The 18,318-nt window shown below is 40.5% G+C and overlaps 1 protein-coding gene across 1 annotated transcript in view; it reads left to right on the top strand.

The window, feature by feature from the left end:
• Positions 1-18,318, top strand: part of KIT (KIT proto-oncogene, receptor tyrosine kinase) — a 121,871-nt gene that overhangs the window by 49,279 nt on the left and 54,274 nt on the right. The window contains exons 2-3 of the mRNA XM_086962639.1: positions 8,866-9,144; positions 15,835-16,119. Coding sequence (XP_086818765.1) covers positions 8,866-9,144; positions 15,835-16,119 — 564 coding nt within the window. The remainder of the gene's footprint in view (positions 1-8,865; positions 9,145-15,834; positions 16,120-18,318) is intronic.

The following is an 18,318-nucleotide window of genomic DNA, read 5'->3' as shown; positions in this document are numbered from 1 at the left end:
CTGAGTTGGGGTACATTTTAAAGTTAGCTGAAACCTCAAGATTATGTCTTATTTCTAGTACTCTTGATTAGTGAGACTTTGTACAGAGGCCTCATCAGCCATCGATGGGGTCTCCATGTTTAAGGCTGCCTTCCTCAATGTAGATATTATTATATACAATTGATCTATAAGTGGCATCAGTTACATACTTCATGGCAAAATGTATCGAATTTGTATCTTCATATTTGTCAATTCAGGTGACTTAAGATTGTAGTTTGCTGCAATGAATCCAAAATCTAGTCAAGGTGAAAATTATTTTAGCATTTGAATGTCAAATGGGAAACTAAAGGAGCATACACAAGTGTGAATTGTCATCTCATAACTGAAGATAAATTCATTTTCAAGAAGACCTGTGACTTTACATAAAACTATAAGGGGATTTATGTGAAAATTGATGCCATACGGTTCTGTTAAATAAAGTGAGGGCACCTTTCAAATTCGACAATGTGCTTCTTTTGAAACCATCTGAGATAGTTACAGTAACTAGGTTCAAGCTTGATTTCAAAGTTTTAATTTCATCTGATTTGAATACTTTTCATTTATGCCTCAAGAGGCTTTCATGGAGCCAATAATGGCTTGTGCCATCCACCATGTTTTAAACAGATGGGAGAAGCATCTTTCTTGTGAGTATGGCCTGCTGAGGATCTAGCTTACCATCTTTTAACGAATCCAATAGAACTAGCCATAGGCAATCCTTCACATGTCGGTCTATCACTAAAACCACATCCTAACAAGTTATACCACAAAGTATGGACCAGAGTACTCTAAAAAGATAGTCAAAGTAATTTCCAGATTCGAGTATATGATGGAAAGTTTTGAATGGTATGAAGGACACCTCGGACAATCATCACTGCTACTAATAGCAGTCTGTTGCAACACAATTGTGTAAATAATGCATCCCCTGATTTGGGAATGTGGTCGGTTTTCCAGTAATGTATGTCATTTGGTTTGCCGAAAGGGTTCAGAATATCACTATTATATGTAACATGCTTTAACCCCTTCGCTGAGGCGGCTATTCCGCCGCAGTGCTAAGGGGGCAGGGGACGCGCGGCGCGCCCATGCTGGTGACAGAACCGCTCCGTCACCAGCCGCGGTCGTACTGTGCTCATGATGGAGCGGTTCAGTCACGGTCCCGCCCGCTCAATGGAACGCTCAGCGCAGGCGCGGAATCCACGCCGCGCTGGCGTGCTGAGCGGGCCGCGACGGAACCGCTCCGTCATCAGCACAGCGCGACCGCGATAAATAGAGGGTTAATGTCACTGTTGTATGTAACCTGTTTAAATAGAGGATTAATGTCACTATTGTATGTAACATGCTTTAAATAGAGGGTTAATGTTACAGGTATATGGTTTGTTATAAAGGTTCCGGATACTTGTAGTGAATGCAACATGGTTTGCCAAGAGAGTTCTGATTACCAATGTTGTATCTAACATGGTCTGACCCGAGGGTTCAGGTTACTAATATTGTATGTAACATGGTCTGAGTAGAGTGTTCATGTGAGCAGTATCTTACAGGGTTGGAATAGAGGTTTCAGATTCCTATCATTGCATGTAAATAGTTTGCTGAGGTTAGTTCAGGATACCTGTATTGTGTCCAACATGGACTGTCGAGCAGGTTCAGATCACCAATATTGTACATGACCTGGTTTGATCAACGGGTTCAGGTTACAGTATGGTATTTAACATGATTACTCCAGAGGGTTCAAGTTACCAATATGGTATGTAACATGGTTTGAATAGGAGCTTCGTGTTACTAGGGTCGTACATGGTTTTAAATGGAGGGTTCAGGTTACCAGTATGGTTATTTGCAAACCTGTTTTTCTAGTGTTTTCGGGTCCCCTGCTTTGCCTGACCTATTGGTTGTCAAGATGAAGGGCTCGCCACAACTTGAACCCGATTGTCATTTCCATCCAGTTCCTGTTAAAATGCAGATGTTGGGTCCCGCTTGACTATAAAGCTGAATGTTCGATTGTCAAGAGATTTTGCTCATTTATACTCTTCCAGTTAACAGTCCAGGTATTCTCAAAAAGCAATGGTAAAATTCAATGAACTGTACTTTCAAAACCTCAACATGGCGTGTTGCATCACTGCGGCCAAAACTACTTTGAACCCCTGTCCTTCCTTCCATGCCACTGAAGAAGGAAAGCCTAGATTTCCAACTTCGGTCCTGGTCTTCTAACTTTATTAGTTCAGATTATGCCATCTGCACTGAGCGCGAGCATACAATTTATGACTGTCTCCTCCAGACCGCTCCTTAATTCTTGTCTATCCAGCATGGTGTCACGCGCCCGCTTTTCACTCCATTAGTCCCCTGGTTGTGGTGAAAAAGTTGCCTGCTTAGATCTGCCCGGCATAACTTGAAGTCTCTGTTTAGGAGGGCCCCACTGCCCAGCCATTCTCTTTTTACTTTCCGAATGTATACGGACCTCCCAGGTCGAGGTCATGAAAGGCTTTTTGGGGTTATGGGTCTGAAGCGGCCATTGACTTCTTTGCTTTACTGTCTGTGACAGGCCAAGATTTAATGGCGTTTTATTTCTTTTCTTGCTGTCCCCCAGACCAGTCCAAAGCTTGCAAAGTTTCTGCAGGGCCCTTTGTACTATTTAATGCCAGAATTATCAGCAAATCGAGTTTAAACCTGTACATTGTTTTTCTGCTAGTGTTTCTGTCAATTTTGAAGAAATACAAAATAGGGGCTTGTTAAAATGCACAGGATTTTAAAAAGGCTGAAGGATCGCAGGCTCATTTCAGATTTATTTTTTCTTCACGAATTTGAAAAAAAGTGTCTCACTGTGAAAGAATGCATAAGTCGAGCTGCTTCCAGCACCCATACAACACATATTTCTGATTAAGTGCAGATTCAAGTTATGTAGATGTCGAACGATAACAGCAAACCACCACACGAGATAAGGTACATATATATATATAGAATTTGGTTGCTGCTGTCTCCATGACATGGTACTGTATTGTAATTTCATGCGTGTAACATTTATTATTATTCAATTTATTTGTGAGGATCCCAGTTGTGTTTTTGTCATGTTTTGATTGCTGTGACTTGGCATGTACAATACCAAAGAACTAAGCGAGAGAGCGAGGAACCTTTGGCTTATGAATAATTGGAGAACAGAACAGATGGAGAATGATGCATGGATGGAGTCTGGCGTGTGCAGGAAGAGTTTTTGTGTCATACCTCCAACAAGTTTATTATATCATGTCTGGTAGCCAGTCCAGTGCGTCAAGGTTTGGGAGTGGCATTGGACCTTTACTCTGCACCAACACTAGTATCTCCATCTTGAAAATGTAAGGATTCAGGTGGCACTGGATGACACTCTATCCTAATGTCCTTGTATCCAAGCTTCTCTCTGTAATAAATTTAATAGGTTGAAGAGAAAAGATGCACTCCCTGGTAATCCTTATATTAAACGTATGTTTTCCTTTTTATTACTGAATGGCGTGCAATGCCCGCTTTGCGCTCGTCTCTAAGCGCTGTTACAATGTAATAAAACCACAAGGAACCTCCAGTACGATTCGCTCAGGATGCACTACCAAACTCTGAGGTTTGAATCAAATGAATCAATTGTGTTATTTACTCTCCTTTTCTTCGTAGTTAAACTGCCCATTGTACACTTATATTCTAATGTCCTGCTCAATTCATTTTACTCAATATTTTACAGCGTACATTTGTTCACAAAAGCTCAGGAATCCGAGGTAGGTTCCGCATGCCATGATTTTATTTTGGCAGCCCAATGCATTTCAAGAAATTAAATTCTCTTCGTCAGGGGCATCTACAAACACAAAATAAATGTTTTTAGCTAACATGTTTCAATATGTAAAATACTCAATAGCACTTCAGCAACCATGACCAAATTAATCAGTTGTGCAAAAAATATGTATTTACAAGCTTATTGGAAAATAGTCTAACCCACGTTTAGAACCATTTAAAAACATTTGAGTTTCCTCATTAGTCATACTCCTCACCTTCAGTACTTCATTTTTCCTCTTTTAACAAAACATATTACCACGATTTTAACATGCCTCTAAACGTAAACTACTCTGCTCTTACCATGGCTTGCAGATCCCCATGTTTATTAAAAATGAGAGCCTCCGCCCTTTTCCGACGTGTAAGCGCGCTCTGGTACAAGTGAAGTTTTTTTGAATGATCGCGGCATCTTCTCTATATTCCCGCCCATAATCAATAATGACTAATTATTCTTTTCAGGTGTGTGAGAAGAGCTCTGCACTGGCATTAAAAACGGACTTCTACCGTTCCCATTCATCAATCATTTTCGTGGCACTTCAATTCCCAAAATCCTGTGCAATGTCTTCTCCACTCGCTTTGTATCTACGCTACTCACATTATTATGCTGGTGTTTTCAGTGCTTTATAAAGATTCTTTTAAAACAGTCCTTACTGTTCTAAACATTTTCTTTTAAAAAAAAAAAAAATGTTAAAACCTTTATTTTCAAATCAGTGCACACAGCTATTTAGCCATACATCCCGAAGGCTAGGCAGCATATCGTTAACCAGAAGGCCAGTGTACAAGGAGCAAGTTACCAGTACGTATCGAGGTTGAAATATTCTGTTTTTTAACGAGTAACAAATACAAGAAAGGAAAGCACCAGAACTAGTGCTAAGAAACAAGGCAATTGAAACAGTTGTGCAACAGAGCCCGATCCTGGAGTCGGCTAGGCCCAATAACCACAACAACAATCAAAAACAGTATTCCTGTGTAGGACCATAGGGGGAGGGGAAACACAGGATGGCTATGCAATCTAAACGTGTGTTGGAGTTATAGATTATGGGGTCAAACGTTCCTCCAGTGGGGCGGTGTCAGGTGGTATGCAGATGTCACCCCTATACTCATTCCAGGCCCTCCATATCTTCTGCCATTTTTTGGGTTTACCCCTGGCCACGTACACAGTCTTCTCTCGGAACATACACCAATCCATGTTGGCCTTCCACTGTACCACCTTTGGGGCTGTTGCGGCGCCCCACATCTGTGCAATGTCCCGTTTCGCAACCATATTTCCCAGGGTAACCCATTGGGTTTGTGCATTGTTATAATCAGTTGGGCCCCAGACATTCAGGAGGCAGCGCCGAGCCTCCGCCTGAACATCTACCCCGGTCACCTCACTCATGATCATGTGCAACCGCCTCCAGTAGAAGGCTATTGCACTACACTCCCAGATAATGTGCATGAAGGTGGCTAAGGCGCCACATCCACGCCTACAAAGTCCATCCACTGAATGACCCAATCTGGGACCCGTAACGTAACCTCTGTGAAGAATTTTTAATTGTACCAACCTCAGCCTGGCAGGGATAGCAACTTCCTTGGGGGAGGACACCGCACATTGCCAGTCTTCGTCATCGAACTCTACCCCATCCGGCACCCACTGGTCTCTCACCCCCAGGAGGAGGTCAGTACGGACATTGATCAGTTTTTTATAGATTAGGGAAATAGCGCTATCAGGCATATGGCCGTCCAGCACCCTATCTTCCAAGGGGGAGTATTCAGGGATTCTCTCACCCTCCGGCATGACTGCCAGAAGTGCATGACGGAGCTGGGCGTACCGGAAATATTCCGTTCCGCCCAGCTGGAACTCCGTCTGTAATAAAGCAAATGATTTTATCTCCCCTCTCACTATCATGTCTTCCACCTTGGAGATGCCTATCATGTCCCACTTGTCGAATCCCTTAGTGTGCCACAGTTTACCCAGGATTTCAGAGTCGTAGAGGGGGGTTGCCATCGTGAGTCTGTCCTTCCACCCCTGTGACTTCGTGATCGCCCTCCATATATGCACCGCTGTCTTCGTTGGCCCCGACATTCGACCATCCAGAGATCTCGAGTACAACGCCCTGTGGTACTTCCCATCGTCCAGGAGCCACCGATCCATGGCATAGCCTGGGCTTTCTGCTGGACCGTAGAGACCGTGATTAAGGGCAGCCAACTGGGAGGCCCAGTAATATCTCCGGATGTCAGGCAATGCTATACCCCCGTCATACCACGGGAGCGTAAGCTTCGTAATAGCTATGCGTGGCCTACCGTCTCAGAGCAGGGCGCGTTGCAAGCCCTCGATCTCCCTAAAGTAACTGGCTGGAACCGGATCTTGGGTATTTTGTAGAGCATACAGAAATCTGGGCAGGGACATCATTTTAAACAATGCCGCTCGCCCAGGGATGGAGAGCAGGAGTCTACGCCAGCCCTCTACGTCACGTCGGAGACGGACGAGAGGGGGAAGCAAGTTATTCATATAGCGCATCTTGGGGTCCGTTGAAATGTAGATCCCCAAGTATTTGAAACCCTGCCTCGCGACCTGTATGCCACAGTCCCTCGGAAGTCGAGGCGTCCCTCCTCTCAGCACATACAGGTGCGACTTCGACCAGTTAATAACCAGGCCGGAATGCCGGCCAAAGAGGAGAAGCACATCACACACCACAATAAGCGATTTACAAGGAGAGGTGAGATACAACAAAATATCATCAGCGTATAGCGACACACGGTCCTCGAATCCAGGTGACCACCGTATCCCGTTTATATCTGGGTGGTGCCGTAGCCACGCGGCCAACGGTTCAAGTGCCAGTGCAAACAACAGGGGAGTCAGGGGGCAACCCTGCCTGGTGCCTCTGTGGAGAGCAAAGGACGCGGAAACAAGACCATTGACCGTTACGTTGGCCAGCGGGTCGGCATACAGAAGCTTGACCCACTCTAAACATTTTCTTGATTCTGTTAGCAGTCAGTATTTAATTTCTTATTATGGTGAACTGGCAGTACAGGACCTGGGTTTGTTACCATGCCAGTCCACGATAATAAGAAATTACACAGGATTTTGTGAACAAATGTACGCTGTAAAATATTGAGTAAAATGAATTGAGCATGACATTAGAATTAAAGTGTAAAATGGACAGTTTAACTACGAAGAAAAGGAGAGTAAATATAACGCAATTGATTCATTTGATTCAAACCTCAGAGTTTGGTACTGCAGCCTGAGCGAATCGTACTGGACGTTCCTTGTGGTTTCATAAATTTAATAGGGCCATCTAGCGAATGGTGTCACAGTAGGTTTTACATTAAAGCCAGACATCATCAAGCAAAGAAAGAATCCAAACCCTTTATGGGTAGTGACTATTGATGATGCAATATTCAGTAAACACAGAAACTTTTTTCCTTTTCATTGGAAGGCCGTTTTAAAATGAGCAATGCGTTTGTAAGAATCTTCACTGGGATAAAGTAATCGCGTTTTTATGCTGGTCTCAAATCCGCTCCAAATATTATTTGTGGATGTGGCCCCTGAACGTGTTACCAAGTGTACCTCTAAAAATTAATGAGTTAACACACAACACATTTGTTTATATCAGCAAGGCCTAACTTTAGAACTTGTCTGAAGGAGGTTGTAGCCTTGTAACAGGAATCACAAGGTAAACTTCCTGGAATGGGGAATAACCAGTTGGACGTGGAAACCCAGTTTTCTTTTTTTACAGTTTTTTAACACACGTTTTCAACGATTCTTGGGATTTTAATGCTCCTGTTTACCCTCTTCTCTGAGCAGGTGTTAAATCATGGTGGGTGCTGTGCAATTCTGGGTGGGAGGGTTTAGGGCTTCTAGGGTTTGGGTAGGTTGTAGTCTCGACAGAGGGAGCTTTTTCTGCTTTACCGTGTAGGGCTGAATGGTGTGGGTAAGAGCTGGGCTATACCTCTACCCACAGCCTATGCCTCTATCTACCTATTGGTTTTACCAGTTCTGAATGCGCACCTGGTAAAAACACTGCTTTAATTCATGATTGCAGGTCCAAAAGTATCAGATTACTTGCAATTGTCAGGAGCAATATATCTCCAGGATACAGCTCTGGGAAACTTGCAAGAAGGGCTTTAGTGGGACTATAGCTGTAACGTGATCTGTAGATACTTTTCCCCTGTTGTCTGTGAATCAGCCTTTGCCTCCAGATTTGTCCTTCCCTGCCCTTCCGCTTGGTCTTCTTGTTTCTCCTTCATTATTGTTTCTCTTTGTCACTTTATCTTGTATCCTTTTAGCTTCGTTCTCTATTGCTTCTCACCCTCCTTCACTCTTTTGGTTCCTTTTTTCCTCTGTTGCCTCAATTTTTGCACTTTTTTTCTCTTTGCATCCTTATTTTCCCAAACTTCTGCTTCCCCATCTCCTTTTCACCCTCCTCTGTGGTGCTTCTTCCATTACTCCGTCTTCTACTATTCCTCTTTACATACTTCTCCGTGTCTCTTCTTTCTCGTTTCTCTTCATTTTATAGTTTCACTCTATCTTCTTTTTTCATTCCCTCTTCCTTTTCATCATCCTCCCTCTTTCCCCAACCCTTATTTATCCTCTCCTAATCTTCATTCCCCCCTCTCTCTCCTCAAACTCTCGTTTCCACCTGCTTCTTCCCTCCCTCATATTCTCTTCCTCATCTCATTTTAACTTCCTTGCCTCCTCTTTATATTTTTCCTCACCCCCTCTTATCCCTCTTCTCCCATCTGCATATCACCTATTCATCCTCTCATTCCTCTCTTGTTCTGTCTTTCTCTTTACTCTTCATTTTTTATGTCTTTTCCTCTTCACCTGTTCATTATTGCTCCCTCTTTGATCAGTCCCTTTTCCTGGCATTGTCTTCTACTAATATTTTCCCTTATTCTTTGCTTCTCTCCCTCTTCTTTTTCTCTGTCCCTGCTTGATTTCCTTCAATCTATGATCGATTGTTGAAAGGAAACTGGTCCACAAGGCCGCTCTGTGGAAATTTCTCTAGAAAATCATGGTGACATTTTAATCTAAACATCTGACTGCAAACAGCAAAATAAACGTAACCATTTCAATTGTCTCGACAGGTTATGCAATCCCTTCAATCACTCCAGAACAGGATTCCATAACGGTGAATAGTGGTCAAGACCTTCGATTATACTGCAAAGACAATGCTCCAGTAAACTGGATTTTACAGAAACCTCTTCTGTCCAGGAAACCAAAGCTTCTATCAAGTAAACCTTTCCAAGGAAACCCCAATGAGCAGGAGTTGATAGTTATCAAAGCACAGGCCAAAGAAACCGGCCGATACATCTGCATCAATAAAGAAACTTTGAACAACCGGTCAATTTACGTGTTTGTCAAAGGTAAGGATCACATTTGCTTGTTTTTGTACTCTATCTAGAAAGCTCTATGGCATTTTCCTAAACGTTTGTCAAACCCTGGGGACAGCCTGTGGACAGTAATTCCAGAAATGCACAAGTATTTTCCATATAAGTGCAATGACTTCTTGATTGGCTGAAAGGTCTTTATGGATATACATGTTTTTCCATCTAATATTATCATTTTCAGTGACCCGCATTATATTATGTCTGGCCGTTTTGGGTGTGATGTTAATAACATTTGGATGAAAGAAGTATGTTGATACTACCATGTTAAGATAACATGCATATTAATTAAAAAATGTTAGTTCAGGTAGGGTTCATAACTCACAAGAAGCCCGTTCATGAGTGGTTCATTATGTCCATCTCTGCAATGGTAATAGCATGTTACTCTTGATGGATCTGCGGATATGGTTTATCCCATGCAACTTTACTCAGGAAAGAAAGCTTTAACCAATGACTTGTATTAAGATTTGAAAAAACAAGGGGATACATTTTCGATGTGCAAACTCCTTCAATGTGAGAATGAGATCAGTTATTTTTCTCTCTAAAGTGGTAGTAATATGGATTTTCAGTTAAACTGTACCACAGTAATGATATGGACTTTGCTCTTTGCAGTGTAGTAATGTGTGATTGTAGTGACTTCTGCTATTCTTTCCAATAGCATGTTTTATCGGGCCATGGTTTTTCCCACTGATATAATGGCGTATTAAGGGCTACAGATGCAATCGTGGGGTTCTACTGACATTATAGAAGACAAGGGTGAGGACATTGACACCAGGCCCACAAGATGGCTTCTTTACAAATGTACACACTGAGCATTTTGTTTCTATGTTTATTATTTCTTAAGGTACTAGTTTTTTACCAAATGGTGAAATACTGATGGGAAGCATTAACTGTTTCTTTATCTGTTATAAAAAAGAACAGAAAGCATTACATCATTTTTTCAGAAGGCAGAGCTTTTGTGAACACATGATTTGTTGCAAAAAAGAGTTCAGTAATCTGAAATAAGAGGTTTTGAATGTGTTCATTTGAAGTGTTTAGCTACCTATGGATGTATTGATTTTCCAGTGTTCAGGTTTTGTTTACTTTTATTAGAGAACGTACTGATGTGGTCTTGAAAGCTAGCAACCACAAATATTTATTTGCCCATTCAGCAGAATTGCTTCACAGAACATAATGATTATATGCTTCTGCTCGCAAGTTCTTGTTCGCATCAAAGCAGTACACAGAACATGACTTTGGCTGGTCAAATTAAACTGTGTTGATATGTGGAGATGCAACGCAATATGAAACCACTACAATATATAGACTCCTAAGTGCATTCAGTCTGGTAGGATCTATATCACTTGCGATTTTGGTTTAAGTAGTACTCTTTAATGTTAATCTAGAAGGTGTTTAGGTGGTGGCCGTTCTGAGACTGGGGGGAGGAGGCGAATTCCAATGCAGTTGAGAAAGAGTGCGAAGGTTCAGACTTTGAAGACTTTTTGTGGGACATGAGGACTTCCAGGTGGTTGACAGTTTGAGATCAGAGCAAGAACGTAGCAACATAGCGGTATCCGAATCGAGGGTTATGTGTGGGTTAGAAGACTGATATCAGGACTTGTTAGGAGACTTGCAATAGCCACCCAACAATGTGAAATGCTAAAATATGCATACATGGTCTATGTAAGGAACGATTTCATGGGGCTAGTAAGAATACAGAGAAATCATTTAGTGATTTTGAGGTGGTGCATATATATATAGTGCAAGTGAGCACTTATCCCAATACATCGCCTTTTTCTTACAAGATCTGGTAAAAGAATTACCTTCTTATGTAAAAGACACTGGTGATTTTTTAGTAAAAATAATGAACATTGATTGGGAAGATGATATGCAATTAATAACTATGGATATAGAATCCCTATACACCTGCATAGATCATGAAGTTGGACTAAATGCAGTGAAACACTTCCTTTTGACCAGGTCTATTGAAAGCCATGAACATAACAAAATGATCATGAAAAGTATCAAATGGTGTTTAAATAACAACTATTTTTTATTTGGAAAGAAGATGTATAGACAATGCCGAGGTGTAGCAATGGGGTCATGCTTCTCCCCCAGCTATGCCTGTTTAGTGGTTGGTTGGTGGGAGGAGCAGACATTAAGACAAGAACTATCTTTAAAATATGGAGCCCACATAAAGTTGTGGTTAAGATTTATAGATGATGTCTTTGTCCTGTGGAAGGGCACTAAGGAGAATGCAATCGATTTTATAGGTGACATCAATGCCAATCAAATCAATCTGAATTTTACTTCACATATAAGCTGTTCTGAGGTAGAATTTCTTGATACCAAGGTATATGTGGAGGATTGTGAGATAAGAACAACTTTACACAGGAAACTGACGGCTGGCAACTCCACGTTGCATGCCTCTAGTGCTCACCCCCGACACTTGATTGAGAGCATTCCATATGGAGAGCTTCTCCGCATCAAGCGTATATGTAGCAGTGTGGAGCAACAGAACACTTGCATGCGAGAAGCCATTGAGAGATTCCGCAGAAGAGGCTATACAGTTCGAAGTCTACAAAAGGCTTTGGAGAAAGTCAACAATAGACCCAGGGAATCATTGTTGAATACCAACATAGAGATAGGAGAACCACTAGAAAGTGAGGAGACTCCCAATACCAATACTCCGAGATTAATTCTTACTTCTAATAGCCAGCATCGCCAAATCCGGTCTATAATTAACCGTAATTGGCCAATAGTACAGACTGATGCGGTTATGAAACCAGAATTACCAGATAACCCGACTATAACATATCGGAGGGGTGTCTCTATGAGAAGTCAAATTGCTAAGAGTATTCCTGATCTTACCAGTAAACCCAAAAAGAAACCAACTCCATGGTTACCTGAAAAACTGGGATTTTTCAAATGCTCGTCATGTCGAGCTTATAAATTTGGGGTAACAACCAAAAAGTACATCACGCCTTTCAGTCCAACAGAGTTTAAAACCCAGGGGTGTTATGACTGCAAAACAGAATATGCAGTCTATATCCTGACGTGCACTTGTAGGCTTAGGTATGTGGGAAGTACCAAGCAGCAAGTGCACGTCCGGATCTTACAACATCTACGGGCCATTGTCAATAATGACAGTAGCTACCCGGTTGCAAGACACTTCAAAGCCACCCATAATAACACACTGGCGGATCTAAAATATTTTGTCATTGCTGCAATAGATGACGATCCGAAAGGTGGCAACCGGGACAAGAACTTACGTCAGCTGGAGTCCAAATTCATTATGGAACTGGACAGCAGACACCCAAATGGACTGAACAACACAGAGGATTTACACCATTTCCTCTGATGTTCCATCCCCCAAAATTCTGTATCCTCTGTGTATCTCCAAACCTGTATATTTTTGAATTTCCCATACATGTAATTTCGGCCCCCCCCCCTTTTATATCTCAATACTGTTTTTAGTCTTTCACATTACAAGTAGAAACCTTTTTTTCTCCTGTAATTTTAAAACCATGAATGAGTTAATATTCTTACCAGTAAATAGTATATTTGAGTGAAATTTAAAAATAATCACTTTTACTTTTTTGCACTTTATCAAGGAAATTCCAGGATGCTGCTATAATAGAGATAATTTGCACATAATTTGCAATTTTGCACACTGCATAATTTTGCACATACACCGCGCAGTTTTCCACTGGTTGATGATGTTCACCGAATAATGAGATCAGAAATTTATTCCGTAATAATTGTATAGAATTTTAGACTCCCAATTTTAATAGTCGATCTCTATTTTTATATTGCATTCTGTACATATATGATGCCTGTTTTTATCAATTGACAATAGATATATATTTATATATGTGCTTTTGATACTATATAGGTCATATGTATATATATTTTTCTAATGGTTATATTTATATATTTATTTATATTCATTTCGAAACATATCAAAGGTGATAATATTATACTATGAAAACATCAACTTGAATTATGACTGAAAACCATGGATATAGTTTGTGCATTTTATGCTGCTGCGAGTTATTTTACTGCATTCAGGCGGTAATTATGCAAAATACATATGCTAAATTGTTGGATGAGGTCTTGCAAACTACAAGTCCCAGCATGCATACCTGACAAGTATTTCCTTTCTGCTTATTTTGTCACATGGAGAGGGTGAAAGCATCACATTTTGAAATAATGGTATAAAAACCAAAAGTGGACTATATGTCTGTATATTGAGAAAGAAAACTAAGGTTTTCGAAACGCGTCTGACAAAGCATTGAAAAATAAAAGACCTGCATTCCACGTTTTTCTGGTGTCTGTGGTTCATCCTTTGGCAGGGCGCCGGCTGGGTCGTGCAGAGAGGATTGAAGGCATCTATATATATATATATATATATATATATATATATATATACATATATATATATATATATATATATATATATATATATATATGTATATGTGACCAAGGCCGCTGGGACGGCCGAAACGCGTCATGACACACTACCTAATGGCTGAATAAAGAATGCTGAAAGAAAGTTGGTCCTTGCCTCGAGTCTCTTTGTAAGGAGCGCTGCTGCGAGGTATTTGCAGATATATATATATATATATATATATATATATATATATATATATATATATATATATTTGAGTGTTAAAAGGGACATAATTTTAAGTTCATTAGGAACAGAGAAGAAAAGCCTGACTCCGCCTTTAGTAACCCCTTCAATAAGGGTTGGTTGTTGTAGAATGGGTTTGACAAAAAGAAAAAAAAATATTTGCGGCTATGTAACTATAGGTCATGAATCCGGACGGTGGCGTTAAAGTGATACCTCGACTAGAAATGTTTTTTGAAGGTCGCAATGCTACATGATAAACATGGAAATGTCAAAGTAATGAGAATGGGGATGAGGTCATGGTGAAAAGCAAATGAAAAGTAAGAAAAGTGGAAAATACATCAGCCTGTCTTTGCTTTGGTTGAATCCATTTTGGAAGGGTTTGGATGAGTTGGAGGGTGGCCACCTTTTACCTCTCTATCAAAGGAGCCGTTGAGTCATCTGGCCAATGATTCGCTTACAAAGATATTTTGTTTTTACCGGTATGGGTATGTATGTCAATGTATTGTATAGCGTCATTGTTACTACAAAACACCAGAGCACTGCACAAGAGGAATAGTGACACAGAAAGGCAATATTTCTTGGAGACCAAGAGAAGCATGATAAACTATCGGCCAGTAAGTGAGAGTTATAGTAGTGCATTGGGCAGGATGAGAGAGCAGAAAATGGGACTTCAAAAGCTATGAGCATGTTAGTTTTGCTAGGATGAGTGAGGGAATAGACTCAATGGTAGTTTTCCTTCTGAAGGTGTCAGAATGGGCACAGTGTTGATAGATAATTGGAGAATGGGGTAAGCTCCTTTGGTATGTGGGCGGAGAATCCATTACTTTGTTGAGGGCGGCATGAGTAAGTGAACAAGTGAGAGTACGTATAAGGAGGAGGGAGAAACGTGCTAATTGTCTTTTATTTTGGCAAAACTGAGGTCATGGGTTTGAAGTGGGAATGGTAAACGGAGGGCGAGATGGGAAAGATTTAAGAGTGTTACTATTGTAGTTTAACATGTTTATTTCCTACATTGTTTAAAGGCAATTTCGCTTTTGTGTCCCATTGATACCCATCTGGGGTCAACTACTGCTCACGATAAAGCCTCTTCACTATACTGAAGACTTTGCTATTTGCATGTAGCACCATTATGAGTGATCTTCCACAAAATAGACCTTACTGGTGCTCCACATACAGTCTATGTTGGAAACCGTATTTGTTTAGGTCATTGGTGCCTTTGCAGCATACACTTTTATGCACCTAAGACCATTGTCACCACATAAGGAGCAGTGGGGCTGACTAGCAAGACTACAAAGTCAAGAGCACACAACAAATGTATTGATATAAGTAATCATAGTATGATGTTACGGATGAGATCGCACACAAGTGTTCTTTCTATCTTCTTTTAATGGATATGTGAATGGTCTTCCTACCAAAGGAGACCAACGGAGAAAGAAAGCAGCCGACACGTGTTTCGTCAAGTCGGGTGTTACCTAGTGACTCTTCAGGGCTGAATGCGTGTGGATAATGGTGGTATCGGGGAACCGGTGATATTTCCAACCCGGTCCTGGTCGGGTATTTAAACCAAGTAAAAGCACAAAGGTGTATTGGATTGCGAGGGCTGTAGGATAAAACAGCTCGTCTTCGATAGAGGCGGGTAATGCCTTCTATTATGGCAAAAAGGCGGCTGAAAGCCGATGTGTAACGATCAAGGTTTCCGTATCTGCTGCTTACTTCAGTTACAATATTTTGAGAAATTGGGGACTTAATAGTCTTTAATCAACCTTGGCCCAGTTCCCAAGCACAACCAAAACATGTAACCTGTTATTTTCTGTTTTATTTAATCCCTGCACTGTCCTTCAAAAGCCCTTTATAATGCTGTGTAACTAATCTTGTTAATGGAACTGAGTTTGCATTCGCACCATGTTTGGAGACAGTGTATATCTAAAGTAACTATGTGTGTGTATATAGGTGTATATAACGTATGTTATTAGTCATGCATTGTATGTTTATTTTGCTCTGAGGTAGTCACTTAAAATGACATAACATGTTTCTCTCCTTTGGTTGCCATGCAGATAGCAGGACTCCATTCCTCTCCAGCATTTCTAATAGTGTTGATGGCGAGGAGGGCCATAGCGTGATTGTAATGTGTCCTGCAAATGACCCAACTATCTCGGATTTCACTTTAAGAAGATGTGATGGCAGTTCCGTTCCTGAAGCCATGACATTCATTCCAGATATCCTACAGGGAATTATCCTAAAAAATCTACAGAAATCTTTTGAAGGATGTTATGTATGTTCAGCAAAACAAGATGGACAAGTGAAAACCTCACAGCAATTTTCCTTGAATGTAAAGCCAGGTAAATACTTAAAGTATCTGTTTTCTATTTTTGTTTAACGTGGTGGACAGGAGAGAATACGCCCCTCGAACTAATAACCACACTTTCAATATTTAAAGTCAGTGGGCCAGATTGACAAAGCTTTTTTTGTGAGTAGTTTGGTCTTATAACAGTCTTGGGTATGAACTACTCCTGAATGTTCAGGCTTTATACACAAGTCATTTTCTGTAAACAGTTGTATCTTGCTCCAAACTTAAGAATAGTTTCTCATGGTCCTTGATTCATAAAGGTTTTATTCAGTAAAAAATTACGTTAACTGCTCTAAATTAATGAGTAAGCCACTCGTGACATGAAGTAACATTCACCAAATTGAAAAGCTTTATCACAATCAAAATATGAATTTGAGAAAAACATAAAACGTACATTACCTATTTAGTTTTAAGGTCTGTTTTCGCTGTGCTCCATGCACAGCTATATAGCATCATCAAAAGATGGACAAATGCAGGTTTGTGTTGAGAAATGCTAAGAACTTGGTTTGGGGGTGGGTCTCTTGATCTATCTCTACTGTGGACCACAACCAAAGACAATATTTATCATTGTAGGAAATATTACTGTGCTGCCATCTATCTTAAACATTTAGATTGTGTCCTTACTTGCTCTTTCCCCCTTCCTTTTTGCCTTTTTGGGCCAGTTCTTCATGTAAGGTTCAAAGCATCAGGCGTGCCTAAACCACAGTATCTCACTCAAACTTAAACAACAATTGTTCATTGTGCCAATCAAATTTCATACATGATGACTATTCAAATGCAGCACCTTTCAGAAAAGTCAAGTTGAATATACTTTGATGAAATAGATGAGGTGAGCCTACATATTATGCTGAGGATAATCCTCCTGCTAAATTTTTTGAATATCTTTTCTCTGTTATTGATCCAGCAGTTACGTATTAGCCATTCTTTGTCTAATAGAGGACACTGATTGACGTTGATCATTTAAAAAAAGTTTGAATGGGTCAGTCTGTTGCAAGAAATTGTACTTTAGATGCAGAAATATGGATTAACTCCCAAATTATTAACTTCCTGTTTTTGACAAAAGTCTCAATTTTTGATCAGTTGTTAGTCTCTGCTACGTTACTAAATTGGATGGCAAGGTCACCTATTTAGTGGTGTTGCTTGATTTCCAGTCACATTCACCAAGATTGTCCCGGAAAAAACTTTGGCACGTCTTGCATAAGTGTCAGTTTCGGATTCATTTACACAACTGTTTGGCTTCCTTCAGGACTATGAGTCTCAGAAGTTCAGGATGGCCTTTTGGTGTTCTTTGTGAATCAGTTCTGTTGATCCTGGTTTGAGTTTACATGTTAAAGTGCTGTACTATGCCAGTGTACGTCCAGGCATCCATTTCTCAATATGTTCATGATATTCCACTATAGGAGCAGGTGTTGTCATTCAGAGTGATAAAACATTTTAGGTACTACCTTCAGGCCGTAGACTCATGGATAGTTGGACATTTTGCTAACTGTATAAAGCCAAGATTGTGTTGTTTGATCTTGGCAAAAAAGGAATTGTAAACTGTTGGCTTCAGAGGTAGCAGTCGATGGTGGTTTTCCCGCTCTAGTATAATCTGATTAAATGTTTACTGGTTTTGATAGATCCGCATACTACAGTAAACTTGCACACGGAAAACGTTATGTAGGGAACACATTTTCATCTAATGTTTTTTTTGTTCAGTATAGTCTTTGAATCTGTATGCCATTTCTGCTAGTCTTAGTGTTATTCATATGTGACTGACAAATCAGACTCGGTTAGCTTTCTGAGATCCACCCTCCCTCACTCCTCTGCGGGGAGTGTGACATTCTGCACAATAGACCAATACTTTACTGATTGCACTGGCTGTCACTGTCCACCCGCTTCCAGTTTGACATGGCCTGCCTTGCTTGTAAAGCTGTCTACTAAGGATCTATAGTATATTTGCTACCAGGATTAAGTGTAGGTATTTGGAAGATTCAGGGTTATATTGAACACAAGCGCACTTGTATAGATTTGCAGAGTAAATTTAGATTGTTTGTACTGTAGTTCATTAAAAATGGTCGAGCTCTTAGGTTATCCATAACTTTATGTGCAAGTCTCTGTAATGCAGTTAAAATACGGAGTATATTGTCTGGTGAATGTAAGCCTTTATTAGCCTATTACGGATTTATAAACCATGTAAGGGAGGAAAAGT

This window comes from Lissotriton vulgaris, chromosome 3_1 (assembly GCF_964263255.1).
Source record: "Lissotriton vulgaris chromosome 3_1, aLisVul1.2, whole genome shotgun sequence".
NCBI lineage: Eukaryota > Metazoa > Chordata > Amphibia > Caudata > Salamandridae > Lissotriton > Lissotriton vulgaris.
Note: the sequence above shows the minus strand (reverse complement) of the source record. Positions and strands in the feature narration are given on the sequence as shown.